The sequence below is a fragment of the Phyllopteryx taeniolatus genome, chromosome 1, assembly GCF_024500385.1.
Source record: "Phyllopteryx taeniolatus isolate TA_2022b chromosome 1, UOR_Ptae_1.2, whole genome shotgun sequence".
NCBI classification, from domain to species: Eukaryota; Metazoa; Chordata; class Actinopteri; order Syngnathiformes; family Syngnathidae; genus Phyllopteryx; species Phyllopteryx taeniolatus.
The window spans coordinates 42,645,200-42,666,184 of NC_084502.1; the positions used below are offsets into that span (position 1 = coordinate 42,645,200).

The 20,985-nt window shown below is 41.4% G+C and overlaps 1 protein-coding gene and 1 long non-coding RNA gene across 2 annotated transcripts in view; one reads left to right on the forward strand and one right to left on the reverse strand.

The window, feature by feature from the left end:
- LOC133488892 (uncharacterized) overlaps window positions 1-20,985 on the forward strand; it is a 41,280-nt gene that overhangs the window by 4,175 nt on the left and 16,120 nt on the right. The gene's annotated exons all lie outside the window — the stretch shown is intronic.
- rnd3a (Rho family GTPase 3a) lies at window positions 1,231-11,283 on the reverse strand. The gene is made up of 5 exons (XM_061797373.1): window positions 10,867-11,283; window positions 10,653-10,740; window positions 4,798-4,907; window positions 3,729-3,863; window positions 1,231-3,607 (listed from the first exon to the last, which is right to left on the reverse strand). Exons 1-5 carry the CDS (start codon window positions 11,014-11,016, stop codon window positions 3,359-3,361), a joined length of 732 nt encoding a protein of 243 aa, XP_061653357.1. The 5' UTR covers window positions 11,017-11,283; the 3' UTR covers window positions 1,231-3,358.

Below are 20,985 nucleotides of genomic sequence, written 5' to 3' on the forward strand. Positions count from 1 at the left end.
CGTCAGCCTCACAGTTCTGAGGACCTGGGTTCAATCCCAGGACCCGCCTGTATGGAGTTTGCATGTTCTCCCCGTGCCTGCGTGGGTTTTCTCCGGGCACTCCGGTTTCCTCCCACATCCCAAAAACATGCATTAATTGGAGACTCTAAATTGCCCGTAGGTGTGACTGTGAGTGCGAATGGTTGTTTGTTTTTCATGTGCACTGCGATTGGCTGGCAACCAGTTCAGGGTGTACCCCGCCTTCTGCCCGATGACAGCTGGGATAGGCTCCAGCACGCCTGCGACCCTAGTGAGGAGAAGCGGCTCAGAAAATGGATGGATGGATATTAACCTGATTTGGATGTAAAACCTGCTGTTAAAGCCCATCTTGGTTCATTTCATTTCAAATCCAGTGTGGTGGTGTTTAGAGCCAAAAAGATTGAAAATTGTGTCGATTTCCCAATATATTATGGACCTGACTGTACCTTGTTAACAAGACTGGTTGATACAGTCCAAAGGTATTTGCATAATGATAGCGTTATTCCGATGTACGATGTTGTATACTACATCTACTACGGTGTATTTGAAATAAAACAAAATGTTTCTGAAGTGCAGAATATTCAATGGAAAAGACTGTTCAAGACAAGAGGGAATGCTTTTCACTGAAAACAAATATGAAGGCAACAAGAGCCCCCCCCCCCCCTAAAAAAGCAGCAAGTGAAGATTGCTGCAGTGAAGGCTAGACAAAGCCTTCCTGGGGAGGAAACTCAGAATTTGGTGACATCCATGGGCTATCTTTAACAATTATCTCACTTATCTCAAATAGTTTGTATCCACTTGTTTTATTTCAAATCCCTTGTGCTAGTGTACAGTCACACAGTCATAAAAAACTGCCATGTCATGTTGGAGGAAACTTGATGGGAGTGGTGGGAAGTGTCACGAGTGTGCATAATCACACATTTCCACTGAATAAAAGATTTAGGTGGTTTTGGATTGTAGAAAAGGTTTAGCATTCATGACTGAGTAAATGGAAGAGTCAAAGTTCATATTGACCTTGAAAAAAGTGCTTCAACGTGCCAAAATTCACTCAGCAGCTTTTTCCTAAGTGCAAGCAAATTTGTTTTCATAGTAATTGTAATCTCTTTGCATCAAACGAAACACAGGTGTAACTGAACTAAAAAAAACAAACAAAAAACAATTACCATGACCCTAATGAACATCCTCCAGTGAACAGACAAAAACACTTTGACCTTCAATTTAATTTTCATTTATTTTAAAAGGAAAATATACAATTCAATAAATATTGTGGCAACAATATCGGTAAGGTGACATCAGGACTGGAGAAAACATGAAAATACACGCATGCAGGAGACAACATGAAATCAAACATTTGGGTCAGACCTCTGGCATTAACTTGGACGTTTTGAAAGTTACATTACGAGCACGTCATTACCAGTGTTTAAAAAAAAAAGTTAAATTGCTTTGCTCCAACACTGGCCCTCAGCACATTGACATTTTTTAACCTAGACCCTGATGACGCAGCAGCAGGGTGTCTTTCTGTTACCTTGATTAATAACCAAGCTAACATGTTAACAGCACTGTACATTAAGGCAACATTAGCACTTGCTGCTCTCTCCTGGAGGTGTACAGTTGACCCTGGATAACTTGATATTTAGTTAAACATAATCTTAGAATACACCATTGGCTAGAAGCACATGGGAAATTGAAGGGTTAATCAACTGGCAGAGCAAACAACCAAGTCGACATTGTGGCCTACAAGAGACTGCTAAATTGACGGTTTGGTTTGGTTTAACTCATTGATACTGAAAGCAAAAAACCTTGCCAATGTTAATTGTTAGTACAGTAAGAAAAAAAAGAGATTCGATTGAGATTTATAGGCTAAATTCTAATGCTTATCACAAATTTGGTTAGTGCTCACTCGCAACACGAGTCCTTAATGCCCTACACAGGCCACTGCATGAATAAATGCACCACCGCCTGTTGTCAGAGAATCATTGCATATATTGATTGCTGTAGCTTTACGCAGGGTGTTAAATCTACATTTGGATTTTCAATATTGTTTTTAGATTAGCTTTTACTTCTTGAGGCAATGGAGACTATAGATTTCACAAGTTGGCCTCTTTGAGATCCAACCAGTTAGCTGTCAAAACAAGGGGGGGGGGGGGGGGGGGGGGGAACGAAAAACAAAGGGGTAAACAGCAAGAGAGGGAAGTTTAGTGCAGGACTAACACATAACGATCGTAATCAATATCTGCTGACACCACAGACTGGTGTACAGGGGATGGAATGATGGATGGCCTCTATAGGCTGGAGCACCCTCATCTTTGGTACCTTGGGAGCCTTCAGCTGTCACTAGGTTGCTATCACATGTTGACATGCCCATTTCTCAAGAAGAATCCTGAGGCTGACGGAACTTCCATCCATCTTTTTTCTGTACCGCTTCTCCTCACTAGGGTCGCAGGCGTGCTGGAGCCTAGCCCAGCTATCCTCGGGCGAGAGGCGGGGTACACCCTGAACTGGTCGCCAGCCAAACGCAGGGCACATAGAAATTTCAGGGTGTACCCCACCTCTCGCCCAGAGTCAGCTTTGATAGGCCACAGCACACCAGCGACCCTAGTGAGGATAAGCGGTATGGAAAATCAATGGATAAAATGAATGTTAAATAAATCTAAACCAAATTGATTACTAATTGACCCTTCATGTTACCGAACATTTATTCAAACACCCAACCCTTGTGCAGACATGCGATTTCCAGAACAACTGATCATGGGAAAGGGACACTGTTATACACCAATGACTTCACATTATACAACATATTGTAGACGGAACAAACAGCATCTTAATTGTGCAGGGCTGTCATGTGCTTCAGTTGGTTCGACACAGAACTGAAGCACAGTGACAGTGTGTTACTCTGAAGCCCTGTGAGCAAAGAAAGCAGCGCCAACCAACCACGTCAGCACCTTCTTTAACCCCACTCAACCATGGCATCATCATAATGTCACATGTTCTCATGAGTGTCCCAATTGACATTACTTCTCCATCTTAGTTCCTGTGGGCTTTTCTGCGTCTGCTTTGCCCTCCTGCAGGAAGCAGGAAGTAAGCCACTTCCTGAGCAGGTATCACACTGACAGATAGCTTCCTCGACAGCAGGGAAGGGGTCTGTGCTGAGTGGGTCGCTATTTTGACTTATTGATGCAGCGTAATCCAGGAACTTGTAAATAAATTGAATCTTATAAACCCCCTTTCCAGACACAAAATGGGTCTTTCTCATGCAGGAAAGAGGCATTCCCCATATAATCCTGCTTGCTCCATGCTCAGTCCCCAATACTATCAGTATATTCCCGCTCAGTTCGATCAGTCACATGACAGAGCAACTTCTGGCCTTATCCTTGCGGAGGTCTGAGGCTACAGCTGCCAGGTCGGGCCTGCCGGGCATATGTGAAATCCTCTTGCTGGCGCGGGCGGTCTTGCTACGCTTGACATTTTTGCCATTTTTGTTGATGCAGGCCAGTGTGGCCACATGGAAAATGTCCCGCACACTGTTCTCTGATTGCTGTGCCGAGCACTCGATGTACGGCGCTGAGATCTGCTTGGCCATGTTGGAGCCCTGTGGAGGAAGGAGGCAAGTATGGTCAGTGATGCATGGGGACGTTCTGATTTTCCATCTTAAAGAAAGGTTACAAAAAAAATTACTTTGAATAATGTGCCATTCCAAATTTTGAGTGTACCTGGTCATAAGACACGGGTGTCTGCCGGTGGTTCGAGAGCTCCACTAGCGTGTTCAGGTCAGTGCGCAGGTCTGATTTACAGCCAACCAACAGTATCTTAGTGTTGGGACAAAACTCCAGTATCTCTCCCTTCCACTATAGAGAAAGAAACAAAGTCTCAATTAAGGCCACTGAATTGATGCAGTAGGCTCATATATTAAATGTCTGCTGGTTCTTCTTGGGAAAGGTTGATTTCTATCTGGATTTTGAGGTGCAAAGGTCAGAGCTGCAACTTCCTCTAGCCCCACAAAGCGTTGAACCCGGGAGTGAAGGCAGGCTACAAATAATCTCCATGTTTCCTTCCTGCCAACAATAGACGCTCTGTGATGGATGGAGATTCCCTCAGGGCTTTAATCTGAGGCTAAAGTGCCTCAGGCCCAGGTGACTCAATCAGGGGATCAAGTTCAGAGACAACTAAAAAAAGGGAATGGTACTGCACAATGACCCTAGTAGAACACACAGGCCACCTGACATACACTATTACTGCGACAGACACATTCTCATAATTTTACAAATCTTACTATTTAACAGTACAGGTGATAAACAACTGGATGTGCCCCTTGTGTGTTACAATCCACCTCCTCCCTTCTGAGTCTAGTACCGGTAAAAGATACAAATAAATATAAAAAAATACTGGGAAATTGTTTTTTTAAAAGAGCAAATAGACTCATTTTCATGTTTTGTTTCTAAATACGTTTCCGAGGAGCAGACATGCCACCAACCTGATGACCAATGTTATTTATACACAGCAGGCTAACATGTGGAAGTCAGCCTGAACATCCACCATCAACAGATAAAAACGAAATCAGCTCCACAGTTCCATATCACATCAGTGGAAAATTGTCACTTCCTTCTTTTCAGCTACTATATGTAACAGAGTGCCACATGACAACTTGACTGAGTACAGACTTTTCATCCAGATCAATGTAACACAGGCTTCTTGCCAGCAGATCAAACACAAATAAAGCCTGTATTGTCAACACACTTAGAAGGCCTTAATCAAGAGACAATTATATCAAAGACAACTGACCTTCTTCAGTACGCTGTCAAGGGTTTCGGGGCGACTGATGTCAAAGCAGATTAGCACTGCATCTGAATCTGGATACGAAAGAGGCCTCACGTTGTCGTAGTACGGAGAGCCTGAAAGAAAGAACCGAGAAGCTGGATTAAACGCATTAATGTATGTGAACATGACACACACCCTCTTTTAAGGTGTGTTGGAAAAAAATAAAATAATAAAATTAAAAAACATAGATATTCTGTGACAGTGGTTCCTGTGGCCACAACAGCATTGTTGTTTCGCAAATTTGAGTATCGTCATATTTAATATTTCTCTAATGCTGTGCAATCGGTTTGTGAGTTGGTCCATACGTTGTGACTTTTGGTAATCATTTTTTTAAAAAGTCTAAAATCATTGATCTGGTAGCTTTCTTCCTGCAAGCAAGTTTTCATTTGTGGTACATTCATACATTATGAAAAACAGGTGAGCAACTGAGGCAAACACATCTTCATTGAAGTTATTTTGGGATCAGCCAAACATAGATCCAGTATCAGCAGGAAAGCAGACACTATCAGACACTTTTTTTTTTTTTGTTACTAACTGGAATAGTGTTCATCATTTAAGGGATGATCCCATTCAGGATCTCCAAAAACAACGACGAATGTATAAAGTAATGCACTTCAGTTGGTCAAATGACAAGCCATAGCAACCAAATGAGGAAAGCAAATAATGCAAAATATGTGCTGACTATGACAAGATGCTTCTCGAGAGAAGAAAAATACTGCAGAGAAACAGAACCTCAGAGTGAGAAAACTACGTACTCCCTCCTCAAATTGAAGCCATATGCAGTGGAGACGCCCTTTCTCCCCGACAGACATCATGGTCAGGAAGTGCTGGGGGGGGGAGGGGTTGTGTAATGTCAAGGTGAGTCAAGATCACATGACAAGTTATGGCCGACCACACACAAATGGCTGCCAAAAATCTGGGGAATTTTGTTATGGGGAATTGAAGTCTCCCTTGGGAGGTCCGTTTCCAAACACTGAACAGCCAGGAATGCACACACACACACACACTTTACTCTCTTAATTCAAACAGTCTTGGGGGTTGGGGGGGGGCATGGGGGGGAGGCATTTAAACAATCCATTCTTCCTTTCAGGCAAAATAAAACAGTGACACTGGCTGATGGAAACATGAACCCAGTAACCCATTGGGAGAGCCGCCAGTGTCGTGAGGGAGCATGTGTGTCAGGCTACTCATCTTTCTGTCTGTGTGCGAAATTTAAAAAATAATAAATAAAAACACTTTAAAGTGATGAATAAGTACAAGAATTGATTGCCCAATATTGTGTAATACAAATAACATGCCATAGTTTAACAGTTGACATTTGTATAAACACTGTCCAAATACACTATATGGACACAGGGTCTCTATCAAATTAGGATTTTCCAAAATATCAGTCTGCTGAAGAATTATGTTGTAGGACCTAAAACCAAGGGATCGACTTGAGGGTAGCTAAGAGCTCTAGCTCAAGCTCTGATTTATGAATTTATTAAGGGGTCTTTCCATATAGTGAACCATAAATGCTCTCTGCAGAACACTTTTTTTTTTTTTTTTTTTTTTTTTTTTTAAACCAGAGTAAAATATACCCTATGATGGACCTCTCTGTGGTATTGGAGGCAATATTGGCAGCACATTAAAGAAGTGGATAACTGTGCATTTATGTTGAAATATTATGGGGTGTGTGATGTTTGAGGTAATCAGCCCTGTTGCGCTCCGGTTGCAAGCCTGCGTTCCACAATATTACGGTTTCCAAATGTTAATCCGGGGGGCCGGTTCTGTGAAAACATTTCCACCAAGTGCTCCAGTTCAGCTTGCCACAGTACAGTATAGGACATTTCACTGATCTGGTTGATGTTTCCACCACAGGGTGTGCAGGCTACAGAGTGATAGCTGTGTCAGCTACGCAAATATTTTGGAATCGCTGCAGTGCGACAGAGTGTAACCTGCGAGTGAGTTCAACAAAGAAGACCGCAACTCAGTAAACTAAAGACAAAAATGGAGGGTATCCAGAATGTGGTGTTCCTTTCTTCTTCTTCATGTTGTTTATTATTTTATTCTCATTTTCACAGTGGAGTGATTCATCTCTATAAATCAATCAATGGGTACCATACCACCAGCTAGAATACCATGTCAGATGAGTGTGGTTTTGGTACCTTTGACTACTTTTGTTCCATAATGAAAGTACTTAAACTGTATGGGTGGATGGAAAAGGTGCTTTGGTGTCCCAGTGGCCGCAACCAATTTTAATGTGAAAGCCTCACACGTTCACTGTCATGCCAGAGAATACACAGACCACATTCTTCTCATGTCATGCTCGCCACATAATGTGTTTCAGAAGAAATGTCCAGTCTTGTTTTCCCAATCACTCTCTGCATGTGGATCATTCCGGGAAGACATCTATTACGTGTTTAAGTATTTAAGCAAAAGTTCTAACTCTTAGCCAAAATTATTGTCTCTTTATGGCAAGAAAGAATTGGGGATCAACCACAGGAATTTATTTCCCATCTTTCATGGCTGTCTTGTATAAATCACAACCACATCAAATTGCTTCAACGTTTTCTTTTCTCTCCATTCTTCAGTTGCTGGAACCAATCACTGGGAAGACCCAGTGACAAGACTCCCGTGACTGAAAGGGACACAGAGATAGTAGAAATTGTAGAAAAAAATTGCTTTTAGCAAACCGGTGAAAATAAAAACAAAGTCTGAGGACATTACTCCGACAAGAAGTTGAAATGGGAAAAAGGGAAGTCAGACCCCTTCATCCCAACGGTTTTCACACCAGCATAAAATCACATGGACAGAAATACACACCCTCCCGGGTGATTGTCATTAATAGCTGCTGTCATTGTTCTCAGAGGACCTGTAAATCTAAGGAGATACATACTTGGCCTTGTCTCTATTTTCAGGCTTGTTTCCCTTCACAGCAAGTGCAATGACAAGCGCCACATTATCTTACATGACCGGGTGCTCTGATGCTAGTTTTTAAATTTTTTTTTACATTTTTTAATTCCATCCTATTGGCCTGTAAACTCTGTAGACAACACTGCCTTGCTGACATGGATAGTGTGTGATCTAATACAAACAGACTGTCATGGAGTTAGCAACAAAAGAGGTATGAAAAGACCTGCTGATTTAATGCATAGCTAAGCTTCAGCAGAGGGGCAGAGAATGTGTGCGTGTGGTACAGAGGTGTTGAACCACCTGTGGCAAGAGTGATAGGTAAGTTCTGCAAATTAGGCCCACAGATCTTATATATCACTCTCAACCGTGACACAAAGGGTACAAGATGCTATCTGTTAACCCTGAAATTACAAAGCAGCACAAGAAACAATAGGCACATTTATAATAAAACGCACCACAACACGAGGCAATGTTTAACTCAGCTGAACACCACCATTTTTCAGTTGCATTTGTTTGATTGTTATTTTAACAGGATTACACAAAACTATTCACATATTTTTTGCAAAACTCTGTGAGGGGATTTAGCTTGACCATCTTCATAGATACCCACCTCCAGTAAAAACTTGTAAAATATGAAGTGTGTGTGTGTGGGGGGGGGGGGGGGGGGGGGGGGGGAAGTAGACAGACATTTACCCAGTTAAACAATACAATTGAATGTTCTTGTTTTTTAGTAAAATATTTTGAACACAATGCTGCTCGCAAAAAGGTGAGGTCGAGGGCTCTGCCTTTTTTTGTGTGTATTGTGGGTTCTCCTGCCAATTGGCTAATTCAGCCCCGATTCAATTTCCCCGTGCAAACAAGGTAGGACTAGTGAAACACGCCACTTCAATTTCACCCCGCTAAGGATCCGGACTTCAGGATACAATAGGGTTCTTTATCCATGGGAGAGCTAAACCTTTAGTCTGTGGAATGCCAGACATGCAGCTCTAATTCAAGCCTGAAAATGCGACCCACTGCAACAATGGCTGTGCACAGGAAATGGGAGCATATTCCTGGATATACATGATGCTATGTGGGGGGGCTCATCGCAGTCCTACTTTGACCTGGGCTCATACTGCAGGTGTGCACACAATATAATAGTGCTCACTAGAATGAAGTCCGATAAGACAAAAAGAAAGCATCGGCAAATGGAAGGCAGTTTGCCTTAATGATCTGAATTAGTCCTATCTCGCTCTCTATCTCGCACTCTATCGTTAAACACACATTGCTTATTAGATTGCCCATCAGGGCACAACAAAGAGCCCCCACCATATGTGTGTGTAGGTGTTTTCTAGTGGGGGCTGGGGGCTCTGTTTGACTTAATTTCTGTGTCCAACCGGCTCTTTATCTAAGTGCCTGCTGGTCTTTGTTTGACTGCACACAAGGACGTGGCGTATAATGGATCGATAGGGCGGCCAAGGCTCTATCAGCAAGCGCGTGTGAGCCTGGGTGGGGGTTTAAATTGAGGTGGGGTCCGGGTGCCATCTCACAATGACTGATCTAAAAGGAAACACCTCCCCAAACACACACACACTCAAAGACACAAACATAGTTCTATGACAGAGCAAAAAGAAAGATGTCTATGGGCAACTGGCCAACACAGTGCAATAAAACGCACTCTTTTCTTCGCCTTTCACAAGTCACACAAACAGTGGGCGTGAAGGAATTTCAAATGTGAGCAGTATTTGACAGATGTTTCTTCTCCTATTTCCCTCAAGGAAATATGTCCTACCTACGCTGCTCTACTTCAAGAAAGATTTGCCTGTTTGCAGTCGCCTCTTTAAGGCAAATGAATATTTTGAGGTCTAAAAAAAGAAAAGAAAAAAAAAGTTAGTCAAACACCACTGAGGAATTCCAAACCCGAGAAGAGCAACAGCTGGCTGTCTGCTTGGCCCCACCCGTAACCATTTCCAGAACCCCTGTCCCCACTTCCTCACCTCCAATACGCATGCAACATATGCTGCACTCGCTTGCGCCCGGTAGACTGACTGACTGCTATGCTTTTCACTGCTCAGGCATTGATGGATGTGAGAGGGGTTGTTTATACACCTCCCCACCCCCACACACACATACAGGATGCTGTAGCTAATTTGGCCCATGATCAGAGTCTACAAAACAAGAGATTAAAAAATGAAGAGCCAGTACATATGTTGCAAGCCTTGACATTTCCCAAAACCAGGCAAATTTCTACAAGTCTGTTGTCCAGATGTATAATGACCATTGTGTCTCTTTTTGTTTTCCTTCTTGGGCTTCACAAGTTGATCCAAATGGTTCAGATTCATCCATCCATCCATCCATCCATCCATTTTCAGTACCGTTTCTCCTCACTAGGGTCACGGGCGTGCTGGAGCCTATCTATCCCAGCTGACTCTGGGCGAGAGGCGGGGTACACCCAGAACCGGTCGCCAGCCAATCGCAGGGCACATATAATCATATCAACATTTCATGTGAAAATGTAAACACTTTGCTCAGGCTACATGTTGGACCACATCAGGGGAACACACTACAATCTATTCACAGCGCATACAGTGAGGTGAATTTCAGGAAAGCTATGAATCTAAAGTTGCACAAAACCACAGTCGTGCGTGACATCACGAGACGTTCCTCACAATACATCTGTTTAGCCAGCATTTCAGGACTGTGTGTTTTGCTTTTCCCTTTTTTAAAATTATTTTAAAAGAAGGAGCAGCCTCAACATAGGCCCAACACAACAAAGGTAAGGGGATTCCAATCAGAGGCAAAACACTCCAGCATCACCGTACACATGTCATCAAAGCAAAGATGGCCTACTTTTGTTTTAATCGCCATTACTTCCTACGGGAAGGCATTGTGTTGGGACTTTCTAGCGATTTCAGCAGAGATAAGCACATAAATGCAGTTGTTACCTGAGGTGTCCCACAGGCTGAGTTCAATCCTCTGTGTGTCGATTTCAAAACTGGCCGTGTAGTTCTCAAACACAGTGGGGACATAACTCTGCCAGGAGCAAAAACAGTGCGCAATGTTAGGACACAAATCCCTGCATCGCCACACCACTGAACCCATGCATGCCATTGCCATCGTTTTTGGAGCACGCAGGTCTATAGTCAAAATAATTCTCACCTCGGGGAAACAGTCCTTGGCGAACACGTGAAGCAGCGCGGTCTTTCCGCACTGGCTGTCTCCCACCACCACGATCTTACACTTAACACTAGGACTAGGATCCATGGCGGATTTGACCGAGAGTTTCTGACACGGGCGTCTTTCCTTCATTGATTCCCGCCGGGGAGCGAATATGATTGGAAAACAAATCCACGGCGTAGCGCGTGTGAATGTTTGACGCCGCCTGGCCGACCGACTCACCCGAGTTGTCCGCGCCTGCTGGAAGCCGGCGCATACGTCTCGCACACGCTCTTATAGGGCGACGGGAACCAATAAGTGGCTCCCTCCCTCCTCCTATGGCCTCTTCTGCTCGCCTGCGAGCCTCTTCCCACACGCAGCACACTGCGGGGCTTTCGGCTCTGATGGCGCCCCCTCCTGGTTGGAACTGTCACAAATGGATACAACTACAGTAGGGGGTCCTCACTGCACGGTCTCAACCGACGACGCCCCTTTTGTGTGCGAGCCAAGCACGGAAGTAAGGAATTGTTCTGTTTTTTTGTTTTTGTTTTGTTACCGTTTCATACTGATATTTTCGTATATATCTGTACTCTTGAGCGTGGACTGGTAAGGGCGGGGCTGCTGAATGGCGATTGTGACGTGTAAAGAAGAAATGGTCCATGGGAGTACATATTTGTTTCGGCAGTGGCGGTTCTAGCCCATTTTTAGCGGGGTGGCCATATTGGCTCGAAGGGTATATTTGCAGGGGGGCAGACGTCGAGGATGAAGTCATGTGACTGGGTGTAAGTTGCAGCCAATAGCAGGTCTTGTATGAATAGGCTATGCATTCTGTTACCGCTCATGGGAATAAAGTGACTGAAAGGCATCACAGATTCCTTTGACACTTCCTTGACCACATTTGAGGGCATATTACAATACTCATGCGCTCTACCTTAGTAAAAGTACAGGTAGGCCTGCATGTGTTTAAAGACAAAAAGACTGGGAAATGTAGAAATACTGATGTTGAAATGTATAAAAGTAAAAATGTTTTTTTTTACTAATACCCATTCCATCCATCCATCCATTTTCTGAGCCGCTTCAACACACTAGGGTTGCGGGCGTGCTGGAGCCTATCCCAGCTATCTTTGGGCGGGAGGCGGGGTACACCCTGAACCGGTCGCCAGCCAATCGGAGGCCACATAGAAATAAACAACCATTCGCACTCACATTCACACCTACAGGCAATTTAGAGTGTTCAGTTAACCTACCATGCATGTTTTTTGGGATGTGGGAGGAAACCGGAGCCGGAGAAAACCCACCCAGGCACGGGGCGAACATCCAAACTCCACACAGGCGGGGCTGGGATTTGAACCCCAGCCCCAGAACTGTGAGGCAGATGTGCTAACCAGTCGTCCACCGTGCCGGCTTTTACTAATACCCGTTTTGATACATTTTTAAAAAGTCTACATACAAAATATTCCCTTTTATTAATGTTCATAGTGCTATTAATGAGAAGAAAACTAAATCACGGCGGCATGGTGGGCGACTGGTTAGCACATCCGCCTCACAGTTCTGGGGCTGGGGTTCAAATCCCAGCCCCGCCTGTGTGGAGTTTGCACGTTCTCCCCGTGCCTGCGTGGGTTTTCTCCGGGTACTACGGTTTCCTCCCACATCCCAAAAACATGCGTGGTGGGTTGAAGACTCTAAATTACCCGTAGGTGTGACTGTGAGTGCGAATTGTTGTTTGTTTATAGGTGCCATGGGATTGGCTGGCGACCAGTTCAGGATGTACCCCGCATCTCGCCCGAAGATAGCTGGGATAGGCTCCAGCACGCCCGCGACCCTAGTGAGGATAAAGCGGTAAAGAAAATGGATGGATGGATGGAAACAAAATCACCTTGCATGTCACATGTTGTTTGAGATTAGCTAGCTCGACCTTTATGCTATCTAAACAACATGTTCTCATAGCTAATTGCTAACGTTGTGAACTGAGTAACGAATATTGCTAAATTAGGTCATCATAGCAACTGAAAACTAATCTTTAAAAAGTACAAAAAGTTCAAATAGTACAGATAACCGTTTTCAAATGTAGGGAGTAAAGGTAAAATTAAAACGTACTCAGAAAAATAAATAGCCTACTCAAGTAAAGTACAAATACTTGAAAAACTTGAAAGTATAGTGACAAAGTACTTTTACTTCATTACTTGCCACCATAGTTAGTGACAGAGGCTACATCTGCTGCGTGCAGATGCAGGTTTTGTCTGTGTCATAGTAAACCGAGGACCCACTGTATTTGGCAGCAGTACTTTGATAACGCTATTAATATTATTAATTAGTTTATTAATAAGTAGTAATGTACTGCACAAGCACAACATTTCATAAACAGCTGACAAATATTGAGAAATTGCTTGTAAAGTTTTTGGACAGATTTTAAAACAATACAATACTGGGTAAAAGTTAAAAACCGTTAGATTTGTAGTGTTATTTTAGTCTGTTTTTAATACAGCACACTAAGACAGGAAGTATGTTTACAAAATTAACCACCACCAAAAAAAATAACAAATATGGACACATTGTTACAGTATGCAAAACTGCAAAAAAAAGGTCCCTGTTTTCAGCCAAGTCAATCATTTTCAATTAACAAAAACATTACAGAGAATTATTTCTCTTTGAGGAGTTAACAATGTAATCAAAATCAAATTAACAGCTGCAATTGCTAGCTATACTTGGTGGGTGGAATCATCAACATGTAGTTTTCCCCATTCTTTTGTTAATAAGCTTGTGGAAGGAGTCAGTGATGAGGCCAGAAAATAGGTTCAATTTTGTATTTAAGCAAATAGCTCTCATACATGGTATCGGAATACCACCACAGTAGTATTGCAGTAGTCTGACAGTGCAATCGTGAAAGAGCAAATTTGTCTTGTAGTCCGATCCGGGCATTACGTTGTTGTCTGTCTCAGCCTGATAAAATCGGTGTAAAGTCTATTTGTTTCCAGTGAGGATTCTTTCATTATGTGTGAATATAACCACTCATTTTGAAGAGAAAAGACATTCCCTATTATCAAGAGGAGGGAGGTTAAAATGGGAAAGCCCATTTTGCGTTCAGAATTGCTTTTTGCTTTGGCAGATTTGCCAATGAGCGACATGCACATTTTCTATTAAAGAGACACTGTTCCCAAGGCTTCTTCTGCTCACAGTCTTCAGGCAACAAGGTGTTAGTTAATACTACAAAAATGAGAAAACAGCAGTGTTCTGCATCTGTTCTTCCTTCTGCGACAGAATTTTTGGACTCTTGGTGTGGCTGGTAGCATCTTTTTAAAACATTTTTTTTTTTTTTTTTTTTTTACACTGAAACAGCTCTACGCTGCAGGCTGTGAAGCAGGAGTCCCGTCTGTTGTGTGGAAGCTGTGCCTGCAGGACAAAAAACTGCCGGGAGAGTGGGGGGTGGGGGATTTTACCCTCTCTGCCATCTTTTAACCACATGCATTTGTCCTCATTTAAATTCTATCTGATGCAAGAGATTGTGGAGCTTCACCACCTGGGTGACAGTAATGATTTGGGCTAATCTCTATTATTGCAATCTCTCACATTTGGGCCAGAAAGTGACAACATACAGATTTATTTCATTCAAGTTCAAATTTAGTTGATTGTCATGTTCATTTTCATATTCCCCAATGTTGACAGCTAACTAACTAATTAACTAATAAATCAAATACAAAATATTTTGCACCTGGTGACCATTAAATATAGAACAATACACATTAAAAAGTAGATTTGGTAGTGTATAATTTCTATTGTAAATTTTATACTGATACCATTGTGCAGGAATGTGGATAGGCTTTAGCGCATCTGCCTCACAGCTCAGAGGTTTGGGGCTCGAGGTTTTCTGTATAGAGTTTGCATGTGCTTATGTGGAATTTTCACGGTACTGAGGCTTCCTCCCACATTCCAAAAATATGCATGTTAGGTTCATCGAAGACTCGAAATCAGGCGTCACCTACATTTTTGGCTGTTGATTAATGTGAAGGGCTACTAGTTTGATCCACATTTCTTTAATAAGAAATTTGCTCAAATTATTTGGGGGTAAAACCTCTCCTCATGGCTATGTGCCCACTCGGTGTCTCCACAAACACAATGGTTTGGTAATGCACTACAATGCTGACTTTTGAAATATTCTATGCTATATTTTTAATATTGTCATTTCCAAATTTACACCAATGCAAGTGTAAGTTAAAAAAGATTAGCAACAAAAAAGTTAGATGCAGCTCAAAAGTAAATGTTTTTTTGTTTTTTTTTAATAATAGCAACACCAAAAAATTATACGCTTCAAACTGGCGAGCTGTTTTTTGAACAGGCCCGCAGATTACCCACGCGGTTCTTGTCGGCTACCCGGAACCCGCGGGCTCTATGCCGATGACCCCTGGATTGATCCTTTTTCGGCAAGTTAGCCTTCCGAATAAAAATATATCGCTTTAAATTGTTTTAAAAGGTAATCAAACGATTGTATCGATACTAGGAAATAACACATTGTATCTACACACGGCAGACTTTATATGGAGGTGTGTATATGTTGTATTTCCAAGAAAAATGCTTGTAATTCCTTTTACTTCACTTTATTTTTCAGTTAGCGCACAGCCGTTGGCATCACCCAACGCTAATGTCTTCTACAACACCACATTCTTCTTTGTCTATTTTCTTCCTCGCTTCCTTTTCTACACCCCACATCTAATCACTTTTTTCTGTAGTGCCCCTACTGGTTGGACAAGACACCACAGTATCTGTGCGTGTCTGTGTGTTGCGACAGGTGCCTGCACTTTTGATAAAGGGATGTCGACAATCATTGCTAACTGTGGGCTTGTGAAGCCCTTTGAGACTCTTTTTTGATTAAGGTCTATACAAATAAACTTGACTTGACTTTTTTGTACATACACAGATTCTAAATTTCAGTCGTACAAATGAATTTAGAACCTGTTCTAGGCACTACTTCATAAATGACGGCCCAGGATTCTAATTTATTGAGATGGAGCTGTATGTCCTTCACTTTTCTGTCATTGGAATTATCTATCTATCTATCTATCTATCTATCTATCTATCTATCTATCTATCTATCTATCTATCTATCTATCTATCTATCTATCTATCTATCTATCTATCTATCAGAGAAGCATTATACTGACGACAGTTTTTGCTTGATGTTTATAATATTCGATTTTAATTCTCAACAAAGGGTGTGTTGAGAATAATTTTTCCTCAGCCATCTGCACGGAAAACGGTCAAGACCTACAATCATAAACTTGTTTAATATTTCCAATCGCAAATCATGACGTGCGTCGTCAACACCAAGAAGCTGAACATTACCTGAAGCTGGCGCTGTTGCCAGACACAAATAGAGAAGCAGCTGGTTGTGTTGAGTGTTTGTAGTATATCGAATCTCCCAAGTCATTCACCACAATGAAAATAACGAAAAGCATTTGAAACTGCAGTGGTGTTACCAGATAAACTGACATTTTGCCTAGCTTCTTTTCGCCACTATGACAAACATCTTGTTTTAGGGATGAGATCCATGACGATTGTTGGTGGAGATATCGTTATGCATGTATGTGGTGGGCTGTGTTAGTCATCCTGGGTATGTCACACAAACACACACATCTCTCATGTTTAAAAACTCTGTTACGATGTAAAAATTGTTAAGCGTGTACCCTGCTTAAGCAGATGTCGTTACAAATGTTTTGGTGTGATTAAAAATACGAGTAGGCTACTATATTAAATAATAATGTCCATACTCCTCACAAAAAAAAAACATAGCACAGCGATACTGTAGTTTCCAATGATGAAACATCAATGATAGCATTTAGCATAGCATTTAAAACTCCCTATTTGCAAAATCTTTCTGGTACGCTGGGTAAGAAGGATGTGCCAAAATGCGATAATAGAAAAGAATCAAGAATGAGTAACAAATAAATTCAAGACAACGCTAACGTGATTTCAGTCCATGGCTCAAGTAGAGCTTGGGGTAAGCAACGAGTCTAGGTCAGTGGGTCTGCTGCCCTAAGTTATCTCTTGTCAATGTGCATTCAATCAGTGAGGCACTGACATTTACAGCCAGGCCACTCTCATACATGCACACGAGGATTCCCTTAACGGTTTTCACTTCACCGACTAAAATTAAGGGCAGACTGCAAATAACAGCTTTTCCTAGTGAGAGTCAGTCTTGATGGTTGGCGGTGTCTGATATCAGTAATTTGAAATTAAAAAAAAGACAAATTGTTTAAATAGAATATGGCAACGACTAATGGGTAACAGGAAACGTCAGAGATGCATTAATGCGGCCCTCAAACTAAAATATCTTGAAGCAGTTTGAAGGTGTCTGACTGGCCGATACATTTATTCCTTCTCTACATGAACTCTAATATGTCTGAATGAAAATTATTATGCTTCATGTTTATTTGGATTCTGTTAAGCAGTGACAGTTTCCAACCGCACCACCACACGCTGTGACTATAAACGTGCAGCTGTAGTGTCAAGGTTGCTTGGTGACAGCAGTTGATGAAAGATAGGAAAGGCACAATTAATAGACCAGATGGACTCAATTAATCTCTCTGTTGTTATTTATGAAGAACAACAGTTTACTTCCTTTCAACGTAATGGCGTCTTGTCCTCATACCTTTGTTCTTTCAGGAAAAAGGTATAGTCATCTTGAATGAAGCAAGTATTGATAGTTGGGCCAGATATGAACATTTTCCCTCCCTTGCTATCAAATTCAGCAAAGGCCTGATTCTCGGATGTATCTGAAAGATTTTTCTGAGCAGTTACCCTGTGGTGTGAATGATTTTTCCTCCCTGATATGTTCCGAAAGTGGATGGAGCCAACAATCGTAAATGGAACTCTTTATGCACATGGTCAACACCAAGTTTGGCTGAGCCACGGACTCTGTGATTGTGAGGTGAAATGGAACGGTAGCCAATCAGGAAGCTCGCTGAAGCTGGCATTGTTGCTGGACACAAATAGAGGAGCAACTGATTATGTTGAATGTTTGTCTCCTCTCAAGTCATTCATCGCAATCTAGTTACCACATAAGCTATCACTTAGCATCTTTTATTTCTTCTCCAAGCACTACACATTCTTCTTCTTTGTGTTTTCCGTCAGTCTGGATGCCCTGTTGCATCATGCTGCCTCTCAAAGGTCAGTATTGGTACTATGACAGATATTGCTGTGTGTGATGTCCTGTCTTGGTCATCGCGGGTACACCACACGCTATAAGAACCATAAGCACACACAGTGATTTTTTTTCCCTTGTCATTTGTGGGCTCTCTCATATTTTAAAACTGATCAAGACGTTAAAAATCGTCGTGTGTTTAGTGCTTTAGTTTTTGAGACAGCTGAAAGGCACGGTGGACGACTGGTTAGCACATCTGCCTCACAGTTCTGAGGACCGGGGTTCAAATCCAGGCTTCGCCTGTGTGGAGTTTGCATGTTCTCCCCGTGCCCGCGTGGGTTTTCTCCGGGCACTCCGGTTTCCTCCCACTTCCCAAAAACTTGCATGCTAGTTTGATTGAAGACTCTGAATTGCCCGTCGGTGTGAATGTGAGTGCGAATGGTTGTTTGTTTATATGTGCCCTGCGATTGGCCGGCGACCAGTTCAGGGTGCACCCCGCCTCCCGCGCAAAGATAGCTGGGGTAGGCTCCAGCACGCCCGCAACCCTTGTGAGGATAAAGCGGTACAGAAAATGGATGGAAGGATGGATGGAGACATCTGAAAATGCATCAGTCAAGAGAAACTCAGTTGAAGAAGCAGTGGGATTTACAATTACATGGTTCCGTCAAAGGTCTCTTGCGCATACAACTGACTGGAACCCCCCACCATCATATTTTTTGCTCTCCTCCTAGCTTACAAACACATGACATTTTCTTTTAATGAACCATTAGCTTCATAGCTTCGGCTCAATGTACTGAAGGGCGGCGAGGGCACGGCGCCATAGAGGAGAAAGGCAATGACGCGTTCAAGTACAGTAAGTGTGCCAGTTGCTTCCCATCAGTCATTTGGTCTGTTCAGGCGTGGATACACACTGATGTAATGAGGCACGCTGAATATGTGTGTGCGTGTGTGCGCATCTGCTTAATAGGCTGAACGATGATCATTCCAGGGATGACCTGATTCTTCAGGGAGGTTTGAGTGTGTGTGTGAGTTCGGCAGTTAATGGCGCATGAAACGATGTCTTCATTAGCATCTTTATATGAACCACATGCAGGGACAATAATCATATCTGTCAGTTTGATTTGAGGGAGAATGAATATCTGTGATTTTCTCCGTACAATAACAATACATCATTAAAACCATTAAAACTTGCTAACCTTTGATCAAATGATTCTGGGTATGGATTCTGAAAAAGGTGCGATGTAAATATACAGGCACGGACAGAATTGTTGGTACCTCTCTGTTAATGAAAGAAAAACCCACAATGGTCACAGAAATCACTTGAATCTGACAAAAGTAATAATAAATATAAAAATAACAATAATTAACCAATGAAAATTAGACATTGCTTTTGAATTGTGGTTCAAAGCATTATTTAAAAAAAAAACTCATGAAACAGGCCTTGGCAAAAATAATGGTACCCCTAGAAAAGATCACAGGTGTCTCCAAACTTGCAATCAGTCAGTTGGCCTATATAACGGGTGACAAGTAATCACTTTGCCGTTTGGTGACATGGTGTGCACCACACTTAACATGGACCAGAGGCAGTGAAGGAAAGAGTTGTGGCTGGAAATTAGACACATGAAAGCTCGCATGGAGTTTGCTAAAAAAAAAACACCTGAAGGACTCCAAGATGGTGAGAAATAAGATTCTCTGGTCTGATGAGACCAAGATAGAAATTGTTGGCCTTAATTCTAAGTGGCGAGTGTGGAGAAAACCAGGCACTGCTCATCACCTGTCTAATACAGTGCCAACAGTGAAGCATGGTTGTGGCAGCATCATGCTGTGGGGGTGTTTTTCAGCTGCAGCAATTGGACGACTGGTTGCAATCGAAGAAAAGATGAATGCGGTCAAGTACAGGGATAACCTTCAAAAAAGACAATGACCCTAAGCACACAGCTAAAATACCGAAGGAGTGGCTTCAGAACAGCTCCGTGACTGTTTTTGAATGGCCCAGCCAGAGCCCTGACTAAAACCCAATTGAGCATCTCTGGAAAGACCTGAAAATGGCTGCCCACCAACGTTCACCATCCAACCTGACAGAACTGGAGAGGATCTGCAAGGAGGAATGGCAGAGGATCCCCAAATCCAGGTGTGAAAAACTTGTTGCATCATTTCCAAAAACACTCATGGCTGTATTAGCTCAAAAGGGTGCTTCTACTAAATACTGAGCAAAGGGTCTGAATACTTATGGCTGATATTTCAGTTGTTCTTTTTTAATAAATCTGCAAAAATTTCAACAATTCAGTTTTTTTCTGTCAATATGGGGTCCTGTGTGTACATTAATGAAGAAAAAAAAATGAACTTAAATGATTTCAGAAAACGGCTGCAATATAAAAAAGAGCGAAAATTCATATATATATATATATATATATGTGTGTGTGTGTGCATATATATATATATATATGTATATGTGTATATATATATGTATATATATATATATGTGCGTATATATATGTATATATGTATGTATATATATATATGATATATATATATATATATATATACATACATATATATATATACATATATATATATATGTATGTATGTGTGTAAATGTGTATATATATATATAAAATATTATATATATATATATATATATATATATATATGTATATATATATATATATATATGTATATATGTATATATGTATGTATATATATATGTATATATGTATGTATATATATATATATATATATATATATATATATATATATATATATAAACATTTTTTATTTTTTTTATTTCCCGTATGGCTGTTTTTGGAGTGTGAGAGAAAGGAGTATATATATATATATATATATATATATAAAATATAATATATATATATATATATATATATTTTTTTTTATATATATATATATATATGTATATATATATATATGTATATATGTATATATGTATGTATATGTATATATGTATGTATATATATATATATATATATATA